At 44.0% G+C, this 16,324-nt stretch overlaps 1 protein-coding gene across 1 annotated transcript in view; it reads left to right on the top strand.

Annotated features, from left to right (window-relative positions):
• The first annotated feature begins 6,834 nt into the window (after positions 1-6,834).
• The window catches only part of LOC111978072 (inactive rhomboid protein 2-like), a 26,658-nt gene continuing 17,168 nt past the window's right edge, over positions 6,835-16,324 (top strand). Inside the window, exons 1-6 of the mRNA XM_070448351.1 lie at positions 6,835-7,132; positions 9,723-9,884; positions 11,693-11,847; positions 12,364-12,568; positions 15,240-15,434; positions 15,707-15,835. Coding sequence (XP_070304452.1) covers positions 7,049-7,132; positions 9,723-9,884; positions 11,693-11,847; positions 12,364-12,568; positions 15,240-15,434; positions 15,707-15,835 — 930 coding nt within the window. The 5' untranslated portion in view covers positions 6,835-7,048. The remainder of the gene's footprint in view (positions 7,133-9,722; positions 9,885-11,692; positions 11,848-12,363; positions 12,569-15,239; positions 15,435-15,706; positions 15,836-16,324) is intronic.

Raw genomic sequence — 16,324 nt, 5'->3', positions numbered from 1 at the left:
GCTGACTACCTGTTACGTGAGTGCAGCAGGAAGCCAAGGTAAGTTGCTAGCTAGCATTAAACTTATCTTATAAAAAACAATCAACCTTAACATAATAACTAGTTAAGTACACATGGTTGATGATATTATTAGTTTATCTAGCGTATCCTGCGTTGCATATAATCGATGCGGTGCCTGTTAATTTCTCATCGAATCACAGCCTACTTCTCCAAACGGGGGATTTAACAAGCGCATTCGCGAAAAAAGCACTGTCGTTGCACAAATGTGTACCTAACCATAAACATCAATGCCTTTTGAAAAAATCAATACACAAGTATATATTTTTAAACCTGCATATTTAGTTAATATTGCCTGCTAACATGACTTTCTTTTAACTAGGGAAATTGTGTCACTTCTCTTGCGTTCCGTGCAAGCAGTCAGGGTATATGCAGCAGTTTGGGCCGCCTGGCTCGTTGCGAACTGTGTGAAGACCAGTTCTTCCTAAGAAAGACCGTAATTAATTTGCCAGAGTTGTAAATAATTATGACATAACATTGAAGGTTGTACAATGCAACAGCAATATTTAGACTTAGGGTTGCCACCCGTTAGATAAAATACGGAACGGTTCCGTATTTCACTGAAAGAATAAACGTTTTGCTTTCGAAATGATAGTTTCCGGATTTGACCATATTAATGACCTAAGGCTCGTATTTCTCTGTGTTATTATGTTATAATTAAGTCTATGATTTGATATTTGATAGAGCAGTCTGACTGAGCGGTGGTAGGCAGCAGCAGGCTCGTAAGCATTCATTCAAACAGCACTTTCGTGCGTTTGCCAGCAGCTCTTCGTTGTGCTTCAAGCATTGAGCTGTTTATGACTTCAAGCCTATCAACTCCCGAGATTAGGAGATGCCGATGTGAAATGGCTAGCTAGTTAGCGGGGTGCGCGCTAATAGCGTTTCAATCGGTGACGGCACTCGCTCTGAGACCTTGAAGTAGTTGTTCCCCTTGCTCCGCAAGGGCCGCGGCATTTGTGGAGCAATGGATAACGATGCTTCGAGGGTGTCTGTTGTCGATGTGTTCCTGGTTCGAGCCCAGGTAGGGGCAAGGAGAGGGACGGAAGCTATACTGTTACACTGGCAATACTAAAGTGCCTATAATAACATCCAATAGTCAAAGGTATATGACATACAAATGGTATAAAGATAAATAGTCCTATAATTCCTATAATAACTACAACCTAAAACTTCTTACCTGGGAATATTGAAGACTCATGTTAAAAGGAACCACCAGCTTTCATACCTTCTCATGTTCTGAGCAAGGAACTTAAATGTTAGCTTTTTTACATGGCACATATTGCACTTTTACTTTCTTCTCAAACACTTTGTTTTTGCATTATTTAAACCAAATTGAACATGTTTCATTATTTATTTGAGGCTAAATTGATTTGATTGATGTGTTATATTAAGTTAAAATAAAAGTGTTCATTCAGTATTGTTGTAATTGTCATTATTACAAATAAATAAATACATTTAAAAAAAAAAAATCATAATCGGTCGACCTCTATTGCACAACCTTCAATGTTATGTCATAATTATGTAAAATTCTGGCAAATTAGTTACGGTCTTTCTTAGGAGGAATGTGTGATTTCCTGCAAGACAGGAATGTCAGTGTTCTGCCATGGCCAGCGAAGAGCCCGGATCTCTGTTGGATCGGAGGGTGAGGGCTAGGGCCATTCCCCCCCAGAAATGTTCGGGAACTTGCAGGTGCCTTGGTGGAAGAGTGGGGTAACATCTCACAGCAAGAACTAGCAAATCTGGTGCAGTCCATGAGGAGGAGATGCACTGCAGTACTTAATGCAGCTGGTGGCCACACCAGATACTGACTGTTACTTTTGATTTTGACCCCCCCTTTGTTCAGGGACACATTATTCAATTTCTGTTAGTCACATGTCTGTGGAACTTGTTCAATTTATGTCTCAGTTGTTGAATCTTGTTATGTTCATACAAATATTTACACATTTTAAATTAAGTTTGTTGAAAGTCAACGCGGTTGACAGTGAGAGGACGTTTCTTTTTGTTGCTGAGTTTATGTTCTGACTTGTGGTTCAAATGCTCTTTCAGGTTGCTGTAATCAGGGTGGTAGAGAAGATGTTGCTGGTCACAGGATGTGGTGATGAAGCAATCATCTGAAGGACGGTTACTCTGTGAGTGGTTGGAGATAACAGAGCCGGATCGTCAGGCAACACCCATTTCTGGAGGCGAGTCGAGCAGTAAGTGTGAATGCTGTTCCACAGCTCCAAATGTGTGACAATTATTTCAATGGAGAAAATATTTGGTGATACAGTATTTAACTGGTTTCATTTATGTTATTTGTTTGAAACAGCTGTGCACTTTGAAATGTATGTATTGTGTGTCAGGAGTTCGTGTTCACATTGAAGCAGTGATGTAGTATATTGGATGCATTGTGCAGCTGAGAATGCTGAGCATCTGTACTGTACAGCTCTGCACAAGATTTGTAAGTCGCTCTGGATAAGAGCGTCTGCTAAATGACTTAAATGTAAATGTAAATGTAAGATGCCATTGAAGCTACAGTATATTCTTCAGTGGATGTTGTCATGTATTTCACAGCAACAAGTGAAACTTCTGCATAGGTATCTAGTCTTAGAGAGTCTTAGCGTAGAACACAAAGGAAGGTTAATTGGCAGTTGACGCACTTAAGCATATAGCCATGTACAGTGCCAGTCAAAAGTTTGGACACACCTACTCATTCAAGGGTTTTTCTTTATTTTTTACTATTTTCTACAGTGTAGAATAATAGTGAAGACATCAAAACGATGAAATAACACATATTGAATCATGTAGTAACCAAAAAAGTGTTAAACAAATCAAAATATATTTTATATTTGAGATTCTTCGAAGTGGCCACCCTTTGCGTTGATGACAGCTTTGCACACTCTTGGCATTCTCTCAACCAGCTTAATGAGGAATACTTTTCCAACAGTCTTGAAGGAGTTGCTGAGCACTTGTTGGCTGCTTTTCCTTCACTCTGCGTTCCAACTCATCCCAAACCATCTCAATTGGGTTGAGGTCGGGTGATTGTGGAGGCCAGGTCATCTGATGCAGCACCATCACTCTCCTCCTTGGTCAAATAGCCCTTACCTGGAGGTGTGTTTTGGGTCATTGTCCTGTTAAAAAACAAATGATAGTCCCACTAAGTGCAAACCAGATGGGATGGTGTATCGCTGCAGAATGCTGTGGTAGCCATGCTGGTTAAGTGTGCCTTGAATTCTAAATAAATCACTGACAGTGTCACCAGCAAAGCACCATCACACCTCCTCCTCCATGCTTCACGGTGGGAACCACACATGCAGAGATCCTCCGTTCACCTACTCTGCGTCTCACAAAGACACAGCGGTTGGAATCAAAAATCTCACATTTGGACTCATCAGAGCAAAGGACAGATTTCCACCAGTCTAATGTCCATTGCACATGTTTTTTGGCCCAAGCAAGTCTCTTCTTCTTATTGGTGTCCTTTAGTAGTGGTTTCTTTGCAGCAATTTAAACATGAAGGCCTGATTCACGCAGTCTCCTCTGAACAGTTGATGTTGAGATGTCTGTTACTTGAGCTCTGTGAAGCATTTATTTGGGCTGTAATCTGAGGCTGGTATCTCTGGGTAACTCTTGGTCTTCCTTTCCTGTGGCGGTCCTCATGAGAGCCTGTTTCATCATAGTGCTTCATGGTTTTTGTGACTGCACTTGAAGAAACTTCCAAAGTTCTTGAAATTTTCAGCAGTGACTGATCTTCATGGCTTAAAGTAATGATGGACTGTTGTTTCTCTTTGCTTATTTGACCTGTTCTTGCCATAATTTGGACTTGTTATTTTACCAAATAGGGATATCTTCTGTATATCACCCCTATCTTGTCACAACACAACTGATTGGCTCAAACTGAGTAAGAAGGAAAGAAATTCCACAAATTAACTTTTAACAAGGCACACCTGTTAATTGAAATGCATTCCAGGTGACTACCTCATGAAGCTGGTTGAGAGTGCAAAGTTGTCATCAAAGCAAAGGGTGGCTGCTTTGAAGAATTAAAATATATTTGGACACTTTTTTGCATACTACATGATTCCATGTGTGTTATTTCATAGTTTTGATGTCTTCGCTATTTTTCAACAATGTAGAAAATAGTACGAATAAAGAAAAACCCTGGAATGAGTAGGTGTGTCAACTTTTGACTGGTACTGTAGCTAAACTCACCCGGGCTGTACTGTACTTGGGCTGACATGTTCAACAGTGAAGCCTGTGACAGAAAGTGAACCATGACACCGACTGCCCTTGCCTATGTTTGGYAACTGGGCTCGAGGCCATTACCACTTCTAACTGTAACTAGCTATCACCAGGGGCAACCAAACGTKGACATTTCTGAACCAGCACATTCCTGTCTGCCTGTGTCCAYGGCTATGGTGTGAGGTGGCAGTTGTGCTTGGCGTCACACTAACATGCAACAGCAGCACTCTGTGGGCTATAGGGGCTTGGTGACAGTAACGCACGTTTGCAGGAGGACACACACAGGAACACACAGTGGCACCAAACACCAAGTATGGAAATGAAGCATTGACGCTAAGGACTTAAGGCCAGGGTCATGTTCAGTAGGCACCAAACAAAAGTAACCATACTGAAACGGGGAGGGACTACCTGGTGCTTGTCCTATAAGAAACGGTCATTTTAGTTTTCAGTTGCTAAATGTATTCCGGTGCGTGTCCTAATGAAAAGGACCCTGCTCGCAGTCATGACATCTTCAAGAGCCCTACTCTCACACTGGCCCCAATGTAAAGAAGTGGACAGATAGTTTAGATTTCTTGAGTGGCTTGAAGTACACAGAGAGAGCGGGTGGAGAGAGAGAGACGGAGTGTGGGAGCTCGTGATATATTAGTCATGTGATAGGAGCACTATGGTTGTCKCCCTGGGTATGTCACTACACGTTTGTGACTCACTACTGAGATGTGTGACTGGGTTGYGACTTGGAATTAGTGTGTACAAAACATTAAGAACACCTGCTCTTTCCATGACCGACCGACCAGGTGAAAGCTATGATCCATTATTGATGTCACTTGTTAAATACACTTCAATCAGTGTAGATGAAGGGGAGGAGGAGACAGGTCAAAAAATMATTTTAAAGCCTTGAGACATGGATTGTGTATGTGTGTCATTCAGAGGGTGAATGGGAAATACAAAGATTTTTAGCGTGGTATGGTAGTAGGTGCCAGGCGCACCGGTTTGTGCCAAGAACAGCAATGCTGCTGGGTTTTTCACGATCAACAGTTTCCGTGTGTATCAAGAATGGTRCACCACCCAACTGTGGGAAGTATTGGAGTCYARGTGGSTCGGCGTCCTTGTGGAGTRCACGCCCCAACGAATTGAGGCTGTTCTGAGGACAAAAGGGGTGGGGGGTGCAACTCAATATTAGGAAGGTATTCTTAAAGTTTTGTACACTCAATGTATATCATCATGAGCTGTGTTGTCACAGTTTCTCTTCCAAGACTACTGTGACGCTGTGTTTAAGTTCCCACTCACTTAGGATATTTGAGTGGCAGAGAGAGAGAGAGTGAGAGACTGGGAACTAACAATCTACAGTACTGTGCTCCGTGTGCTGGGAGTTAGTGTGGAAGCCARGGGCTGTGTTGTCACGTCTGCTGTTCCCAGACTACCGTGTGAGTTAGACTCCCTCTGGACTCAGTTAATAATTATCTGAAATGTTCAGTATTGATCATGAAAACACACCCTTATTCCACCAGCTAGTAGCAACTGTGTTTTTCACTCTCTCTCTAACGATTGGGTACACGTTCAGTCAACATCTGAATGTACAACAACACAAAAGTTCCCCCRTGTGAGGAAATCATAATCCTGGAGTTGTTGTTTCCCCAGTGGACTGAAGATGATGATGCGCAATGTTCCAGTAGTGCCTGAAAATCACCTCTATGTTGCTCGGTAATCTGAAATATATTTTGGCTGTGGAGGGGGAAATAACTATGAATCAACAATTTTGTAGAAAACCCAACCCACATTGCAGGTCATTGACCTATTGTTATCCTATCCAAGATCTGTTGGCAAGACAACCAGGCTATTGTTATCTTATTGGCTTAGAAAAGGTGTTGACTGTTGTTCATGCTACCAGTCACATAGGTATGGGCCTAATAGATGGAGCAAAACCCTCATTGTCATCAACAGGATAATCTCAGTGAGCAATTTGAAAGCCCTTTGAGTTTTGGCTATTCTGGTTCCGTTAATRTGTCATCTCCACACTATATTATCTGTTATGGATGGTATTGATATTGATTGACTTATAATTGTTAAGATATGGATGAAGATATAGGATTAATATCACAAAGATATACATAAAGATAGGCAATCAAGTATGCAGATTACAGACCAGCAGAATATTATTTCCGTAGGCCCATGCATGTAGAATGAGACTCCCAATGAGACGATGTCAACAATGAGACTGATCTCTCTTTCTCCACTCTATCAAAACAACACCACCCTGACTCACTCCTTGACGGTCTCCCGATGGAAACTATAAAAGCATTCTCCACATTGACAGACGTGCGCCGTTTGTAAGTGTCTGCCACTAAAGCACGGCACCACACTGTTAAAAACACCCTCCATTAGTGAAAGCCTTGGATATTTCATTATGTGAGAGGGTGTGGGCCTGACCCGGTCCCATAGGAACATATAAGAGTCCTCCCATCCCCCAACCACTCTCCGTACTATTCTGCTCCCACAGCCACAGACTTGATTGCCATTGACTTGACTGGTGTCAGATTTCCCTGCTGCCACCGTTCCCGACGCTGACACCAAGGCCCTTTTTTTCTTCTATTGATGTATAGCGACTCCAAGGCTTCAAGACCTTGACTAGATCTATAATGGACACGTATGGCCAGGGAGAAGACCGCTATAGCAATATTGCAATCTTGCCTGCACTTGCCTATGGAAATATACAATGACACAGTTCAAAAAGCCTGAAGAGTGAGYACTAATTGAGCTCTGACTGGGTCCAGAGGCCGATGATGATTTCTAATGGAGACTTGAAGCTGGGTACAGGAAGGCATGCTCATGATTATGGCTGTGGCCTTGAGCAGATAAGGAAGGTAGGCCTATGTACTGATATTGAATGTCTTTTTAGTTAAGTCTTAGTTTATTCGATCATTTAAAGGTACATCTACAAAATGATGCACTTGATTTAAGAATCYTCGAGGGTAGACTTATTTCCATTGTGGTCCTTAAGTAACATCTCATTTAGAGATGAGGCTGGCTTTCAGAGATAGTTGTTGCATGGTGTTACTGTATGTAAACACTTCATGATGGTCTTCCTGTGTACATGGCTTGGCTGTCAGTTCCATTAATCTTTGCAGGACCACATTTAAGACGTTTGCTTTGCTGGGATTTTTCTGTGTAGAAAATGCTTGGGCAGGCTGTCTAAGTCCAAACAGTGTAGTCTAATAATGAATGCATCATGAATAATGATGAGGTGAGAAAGTTACATGCACAAAGATCGTACCCCCAAGACATGCTAACCTTTCACCATTACCAATAACAAGGGAGGTTAGCATTTTTGGGGGGTGGCTATGATATTTATGCCTCTGTAACTTTCTCTCTCACTCATTATTCACGATTCATTCATGATTATCCGTAATCATGGTCGCATCCACATTCATGTAGAAGTGTTCAGAAAAATACTGTATTCTTATTTACAATAGAAGTGAGTCCAAAATGACACAATACAGGATTTACCATTCATTTCTATTGGGCACAAAATATTCAGAAACACAACCAAAACAAACAGCAAATGCATCCAACATGTTTGTAGAGTCACAAGCTTGATGTAATCATTGCATGCAAATATGAACATTTTGATGACTTTAACACATTATAAGTGAATTTGTCCAAATACTAATAACAGAACTCGATYCATAAAGTGCTTTCAATTCCAAACGGTAAAACAGATATGTATGAAAATACCCTAAAATAAAACGTGACATTCTGTACTGTCGCCTCATTTAAAACATTTGATCTCGAATCCAAAATGCTGCAGCATAGAGTCAAATTAAAAGTTTCGGCTTCACTGACGAAATACATATGTCGGGGAGTATATATAGATAGAATTTTAATGCTAACGATATCTCTCTTTCTCTCGCTCTTTCTCAACAACAAAGTSTCCCAGCGGGTGCTTTCTTTGAATGACATGTTGCAGCCTACACCCCCCACTAGCACTGCCAAGTAACAAGCTATTGTCTCAGTCACCTCAGTCTCAACTTAACCTGACACCATGCGTTCATTCAAGCTCCTACCACGATGCTTCTATCAATGCRTGGCTGGCGTCCTACAGACGAGGTCACAACCCCTMCAGAAAACCTATTGTTAACTCATTCAGTGTAGCAGCCCACAAGAACCCTTTAAGTAACGGCATGTCAAATAAGAATGATGGAACTAGTAGACCGACAAGTGTTTTGTGTGACGTTACTAAATTGCATAGAAGGGTTGCTAACAAACAGGGTTGCTAATGTAACTGATTTATGGGGTCTCGTCCAGGATCGCATCAAACTAACATGSAAAAAACACCTGCTGTTTTTCTAATGCATATCTGCTTGGGCAGGCAGTCAGTGTTTTCCTTCAATAGATATTGTTATGTATGTGGCGGAAAAGGCATGTTTCTCTCTCGGGACCTCCTGGGCCCCAGTAATATGYATATTGTTTACATTGTGCCGGTCAGCGACTGTTACCCAAGAGTGGGGCTAGGCCAGGCTCCTATTCCCTCARATTYCTGGGTCTTGTTCATTAGGGCACGGAAAGGGAAAACGTTTGAAAACGCTTTGCAACKGAAAACAASAATGAGCGTTTCTTATTGGCCTAAACCTGGTAGTCCCTCCKTGTTTCAGTACGTTTCCTTTTGTTTGGTGTCTAATGAACGCTACCCTGGGGAATGAGACTCGGGTTATGCCTCTGTTGTGACGGAGTTYTCTATTAGGATTTCTTTCCAGCTTGACCCACTGACCCAGTCTACATATAGCGTGTGTATTTAAGACACAGTAGCATGCCCAATGCGCACATAGAGTATATATTGTTTAGCCTACATCTGTAGAGTTCTGAGGAAAGTTAGATGGAGATGTCCAGGCATTGGGTTTTATGGTGTTGGGACTGCTGGAGTCAGAGTGAGCTGCATTCTTGTGTGCTGTGGTGGGCTACTTTTGTGTTTTTTATGGTTTAGCTGATAGGCTTTCACATGGAAAACGAAGCTTCAACAAAAAGGGTGGTGTTCAGATCCAGTGGTTTCCCTTCCCTATACACATGTGAAAGGTTATTTCAGCAGGGCAATGTGTCCTTCCTTGTTGCAGATAGGAGTTCCTTTTGTCATTTGGCTAATATGTTTGTGTTAAAGTAGCTACTTCAGTTAGTTCCTGAATGGTTCAAAGTGCCTGTCGGTGTTGTTTGTCTTTTCAGTAGGACGTGTCTGAGTAGATCAGTCTTGTCTTTGTAAATGGAACCACATTTGCGCAAGTTGAGAATGAAAGTGGAAGTTGTAGGCTACTGAGAAATAGAGGTGATATGATTGAGGAAAGAAAGAAAGGGTCACAGCTGGTTTCACATCTCTTTTAGCTGGAAGAAAGAAATCCGAAATGCAAGTTTGAAGATTCCATCTCAAKCATGCCATTAATCAATTTTACTTTTGTTTGCCCTCAGAACTCAGATAGGATGGCGTCACAGGAAGGGGGGGAGCCGCCTCCTAACGGCAGCCAAMCAGACAGCCGGTTGAAGAGCAAGAAGCCGCCCAGTCTGGTCATAACCATCCCTGCACCAGAGGAAGAAGAGAGTGTTGAAGAGGGYGCTGAAACGGTCAAGCAGGTACCCCTTTGACCTGATCTTTCCATGATGACCCCTCTTTATAGAAACATGGTCTGTACTTGGAAAATGTCAGTTGATGCCCTGATGAAGGCCATTTCAATAGGAAAGGGAAGAATTGGCAAGCAAACTTTTACAGTTGGTAGTATAGTCAGAGTTTCAGCCCCCAACTGAAAACCTTTTTACTATAGAGGAGAACGCTATCTTCCTTGCCTTCATATACAGTACCTTCATATACAGTATGTCATTTCATTGGGGGAAGTCTGGCATTTGGGACAGCTGCTGGTGTCTATGGGCAACGGGCCAGCCATATCCCAACCAGCCCCCCCCCCCAGTCCCCCAGTCCACTCATCCTAGTGTTGCACGGTCACTCATGACTAGCTACTCTATAGCAAAGCCGAGATATGCCCTGTTAACATTCCTGTCTTTACATTTTGGGCTGTATAAATAGGGCCAGGGTTTTTTCTGAACTGGACAAAATTGAACTGGACAAAATTGCCCCCAAAATTCAAACAGCAATTTGAAAGCGAATCTGGTCTAATGTAGTCACATTAGCTAGTTTTTGGGTACATGTATCCATTTTCCTGGTTAACTCACATCTATGTCTCTGTCTGGACTGGCCCCGGGGGACTCCTTCAGATTCAGGGGTTATTTTACCTGAAATGATGTGCTCCAATCACGCATGAAGCACTCCCTGCACCATTACCTTTCACAAGTCATCATTGTTAGGCGTCTGCCTGCAGAACGGATGTGTCGGAAAGGGATGAGGGAGGGTGTGTGTGTGGGGGACAGTGGGTGGGTGGGTAGGTGGGGGTGTGTGTGAGGGAGAGTGCACGTGTGAGAACACAAGTGTGTGTGCTCATTAATTTGTGTGCATGCGTGTGTGTGTGTGTGCATGCGTGTGTGTGTGGGTGTGTTTCCCCAACAAAGAGCCTCTGGTGGCAGGCTGGCTAGCTAAGCACGCCCCCTGCTGGCTGACACACAGGCAGCTCACATGGCTCTCACAATACTCCGTTAACTCCACAGTGACTCCACAAGTCGTTAGCCAAGTCGCCGTTAAAGACACGAATGGGCTTTGAAAGAACATGCCATACAAAATGAAATAACATTACAATGGAAAAATATTACGCTTTAGTATGATCTGGTGTTTTCCTAGTATCACTTCTATGTTTTGTAAAAAAATGTATATTTGTGCATTTTGCTGCAGTCTCAGAAAAAGAAAACTCCGTACTTTGCCATTCTTACACTTCTGTTCTGGAATAAGGTGATTGATCTGAGCTAAACCGGATAGTTGTAATCACTACAGGCAATGGAACGCTGTTGACTGAATCATAACAAAAGAATCATGCACTTAACACGCATTTCTGTTCCAAGTTCCATTGACGACATGGACGATTTACGACGATCTTCAATATTCACACACAAGGGACGATTTACACGATCTTCAAATTATTCACACACCGCAAGGGACGATTTACACGATCTTCAAATTATTCACACACCGCAAGGGACGATTTACACGATCTTCAAATTATTCACACACCACAAGGGACGATTTACACGATCTTCAAATTATTCACACACCACAAGGGACGATTTACACGATCTTCAAATTATTCACACACTGCAAGGGACGATTTATCCCAGTTGTATACCTGTGATGGCGTAAATCCCATTTATATTCAGCCAGTCCATTTCAAGTGCCCTTTACTTTCATGGCCTGCGGTATACTGGCTCTCTGAGGTAGGATTATGCTCAGTAGGCCTACCTGTATACTGACTCTCTGCTCTTTCCCCTGTCCCTCTGTCCAGCCCCTGCGTTCGTCCCTGAAGAAAAGCGAGAGCCTGCAGCAGGCCAGTCCTCTGTCTGACAGTGGTACTGATGGTGGTGGTGGAGGAGGTCACAATGTTGGGGACAGGAGGGCAGCCTTCCACAGACAGAACTCCCTGTCTCAGAGCATACGCAAGTAAGTGGGGGTGGGGGTGGAGAGAGAGAGAAGTGGGAAGAAATAAAGGGAGGAAGATACTAACGGAGGGCAGAAGAAAAAGCTGAAAGGGTGTATAGGAGGATTTCAGGGGCAGTGGGTGAGAAAGGAGGAAGAGGGAAAAGGGCAAAAAGAAAGGGGAGGTACTGTATGAGAAGGGGATGGGGGGGTGGAAAGAGGCTGTAGATTAAAAGATGGCGGCAGAGAGAGAAATGGAAGGGAGAGCGAGAGAAAAGACAGTGGGAGAATCACACTTGCATACTCTTCGCATCCTCTCCTCCTTCTCAAACCCCATTGGAGAAGAAGGTCAGAGGGGAGGGACCTCTGGCTTTCTCATCCAATGGATTTTGAGAATTGGGGGGGTCATATAACAGGGGATTTCCTTTTATGACTGTTTGTAATGTTGGACATAATCAAGTTGTATTCTCTCTTATTATTCTCTCCTCTTCCCCCTTCCCGCTCTTCCAATACCCTGTCTCTCCCTCCCCCTCCTGCCAGGGGTACAGCCCAAGCTACAGCCCAGGCAGCAGGTTGGTTCGGGGTGGGTGAGGACTGTGAGACCAAGCAGCAGCTATGGCAGAAGAAGAGCCTGCGCCACTGCAGCCAGCGCTACGGCAAGCTCAAGGCCCAGTACAGAGAGCCAGAGCTCCCCATCAGCATGGACCAGGGCCTGGACTCACCCGCCGCAAACAAGATGCCCAAGGTAGGCTCTTAGCCCCTAGGTCTGACAGAACTGGGTAGGTACAGTGCATTCGGGAAGTATTCAGACCCCTTGACTTTTTCCACATTTTGGTACGTTAGAGCCTTATTCTAAAATGGATTCAATTGAGGTTTTTAGACATTTAAACATAAACATAAACATTAAACATATTTTTTTTGTTGAAATATCACATTTACATAAGTATTCAGACCCTTTACTCAGTACTTTGTTGAAGCACCTTTGGCAGCGATTACAGCCTGGAGTCTTCTTGGGTATGACACTACAAGCTTGGCACACCAGTATTTGGGGAGTTTCTTTCATTCTTCTCTGCAGATCCTCTCAAGCTCTGTCAGGTTGGATGGGGAGTGTCGCTGCACAGCTYTTTCCAGAGATGTCCAATCGCGTTCAAGTCCGGGCTCTGGCCCGGCCACTCAAGGACATTCAGAGACTTGTCCCGAAGCCACTCCTGCGTTGTCTTGGCTGTGTGCTTAGGGTCGTTGTCCTGTTGGAAGGTGAACCTTCGCCCCAGTCTGAGGTCCTGAACGCTCTGGAGCAGGTTTTCATCAAGYATCTCTCTGTACTTTGTGCCGTTCATCTTTCCCTCGATCCTGACTAATCTCCCAGCCCCTGCCGCTGAAAAACATCCCCACAGCATGGTGCTAGGTTTCATCCGGAGTTGACGCTTGGCATTCAGGCCAATGAGTTCAATCTTGGTTTCATCAGACCAGAGAATCTTGTTTCTCATGGTCTGATCGTCTTTAGGTACCTTTTTGGCAAACTCCAAGTGAACTGTCATGTGCCTTTTACTGAGGAGTGGCTTCTGTCTGGCCACTCTATCATAAAGGCCTGATTGGTGGAGAGCTGCACAGATAGTTGTCCTTCTGGAAGGTTCTCCCATCTCCACAGAGGAACTCTAGAGCTCTGTCAGAGTGACCATCAGGTTCTTGGTSACCTCCCTGACCAAGGCCCTTCTCCCCTGATTGCTCAGTTTGGCCGGGCGGCCAGCTCTAGGAAGAGTCTTGGTGGTTCCAAACTTCTTCCATTTAAGAATGATGGAGGCCACTGCGTTCTTTGGGACCTTCAATATTGCAGAAATGTTGTGGTACCCTTCCCCAGATCTGTGCCTCAACACAATCCTGTCTCTGAGCTCTATGGACAATTCCTTTACGGACAATTCCAACCTCATGGCTTGTTTTTTTCTCTGACATGCATTGTCAACTGTGGGAACTTATATAGACGGGTGTGTGTATTTCCAAATCATGTCCTATCTATTAAATTAACCACAGGTGGACTTCAATCAAGTTGTAGAAGCATCTCAAGGATGATCAATGGAAACCGGATGCACCTGAGCTCAATATCGAAGTCTCATAGCAAATGGTCTGAATACTTATGTGAATAAGTTATTTCATATATATATTTTTTTAATACATTTGCAGAAATGTCTGTTTTGACTTTGTCATTATGCTTTTTTGTGTGCAGATTGATTGGGGGGAAACTTTATTTAATCCATTTTAGAAGAAGGCTGTAACGAAAACGTCAACGGGTCTGAATACTTTCTGAATGCACCGTATTAGCAATAAAGTAAGTGGCAAGGAAAGGTACTACTATCCACATCTTTTGTGATCTACATGAAGTGCCCAGGGAGTGAGGGATAGGGGTTGTTTGTAGACGGGGACACTGTATTTGTTGCACAATCAAATCAACTTTACCTAACAAGACGCTATCATCAACAACCGTCATCACTTGTCTCGGTGTCAGACATCCGACTGGACTCCGGCTTTTGGACCTCTGCTCAGAATGGAGAGATCACAGAGAGCAGGTGGAGGAAGGGCGGCGGTAGTGCCTCTCAAGGGGAAGTGAAGTGCACCCTCTGCCTGCCATAAATAATGCAGAGCGGGGCACCGTGGTGACAGGAGGTTGGCTACGTCTGAGCCCCAGCTAGACGTATTGTTTCTGTTAGTCCCCACACACTCTGCTCTCCTCCTCTGACTCCAACACACCCGCTCCTGGGTGCTAGTTTGTCTCCACGACTCTCTCTCTGTCTCTCTCCGTCTGTCTGTCACTCTCTGCCCCCTTATTTCTGTCTCTGTCTCTGTCTGTCTATTCCTCTCTCTCCCAATCTCTTTTTGTTCATCTTTCTCCTCTGCTCTCTGTCAACTCCTATGAAGCCTCGGGTAAGACTGCATAACAAGCTTCTACATTCTTTCTGACACACTCACGCTGACTGATACCTCGGCACACAGATGTGCACACACACACAGACGTGCACACACACCAAAGTGCACAACACAACACAACACAGCGACGTGCACCACACACACACACACACACACAGACGTGCACACACACACACACAACACACAGAACGAGCACACAACACACACAGAACACTCCTAGTAGATGGATTAAAGGTGTGTGAATGTCACTGTGACATCATAAAACTTTCATGTGGAGCCGTCAGTGTAATTCTGTGTTAACTTCTTGTAGAGTGCATGCGTTTTCCTGATTTAGTTTCCTCCAGCGAGTTTAAATGTCACCTCTTCAGGATTTCAGCTTTTACAATGCAGCTTCTTTTGTGATGTAGCTAATGATGGAAAGTTAATTATTTAGTTTGTTTTTGTTTAATCCAGCGTGAACTTGCTCTATCTGTCCCGCCTCCCCCCCCCCCCCCCAGATTGTGGACCCCCTAGCGCGGGGGCGAGCGTTCCGCTGTCCGGATGAGACGGACCGACCTCCCCGTACCCCCCACACGAGACCCGTCACCCCGGGGTTCTCCTCCCAGCGCTCCGGGGGCTACGCCCACCTGCCCCGACGCAAGAGGGAGTCTGTCGCCCGCATGAGTATACGAGCAGCGTCCAACCTACTCAGGGTGAGCGGGCGCTGGGGAACGTTAGGGGAAACTAGACTACCTTTGAGTGTACATTCAAGAGTGTGTTGCTATTGAGCGAAATACAGATGAATATTTGATGGTTTTGTGTGTACGTGCCTGACATAAATATAGATTTTTCGCTTAAAAGACTGCTATGTTGATCTGTGTATGTTGTACTGTACTTCACAGTCATATTTGAGTTGAGTTGTTTCTCCCCACATGCTAGTATGCGATGTTGTCCCGCAAATGTCCTGGTTGTGTGTGTGGTTCAGGGTGGTTCAGGTCTAGTGGGCTCCCAGACAAGTCGTAGTTTTCGCCGGCGGAGCTTCGCCCGGCCCAGCTTGCTGGATGAGGATACTGTGGACTCAGCAGACACTCACGGGTCCGTCTTCTTCAGCAAGGTAATGATACTCCATCTACCTTTCTCTCTGTGTCCTTCCCTTGCTTTCTCTCTTTCTGTTTGTCTGTCTCTCTGTGTGCCTCAGTCGTCTCCCTTTCTCTCCCTCTCCTCTTTTGCTGCCTCCAACTGCATGTTTTTGTTTGGATTAGTTCTCTGTCTCTTCTATATGTCCTGTCTCTTATACACATCTAGATGTGTATAAGAGACAGTCTCAAGGATGATCAATGGAAACCGGATGCACCTGAGCTCAATATCGAAGTCTCATAGCAAATGGTCTGAATACTTTTATGTGAATAAGTTATTTCAGTTTTTTTTTTTTTTTAATACATTTGCAGAAATGTCTAAAAACCTGTTTTGACTTTGTCATTATGCTGTTTTGTGTGCAGATTGATTGAGGGGAAACTTTATTTAATCCATTTTAGAAGAAGGCTGTAACGAAAACGTCAACGGGTCTGAATACTTTCTGAATGCACCGTATTAGCAATAAAGT

The sequence above is a fragment of the Salvelinus sp. IW2-2015 genome, linkage group LG1, assembly GCF_002910315.2.
Source record: "Salvelinus sp. IW2-2015 linkage group LG1, ASM291031v2, whole genome shotgun sequence".
NCBI classification, from domain to species: domain Eukaryota; kingdom Metazoa; phylum Chordata; class Actinopteri; order Salmoniformes; family Salmonidae; genus Salvelinus; species Salvelinus sp. IW2-2015.
Note: the sequence above shows the minus strand (reverse complement) of the source record. Positions and strands in the feature narration are given on the sequence as shown.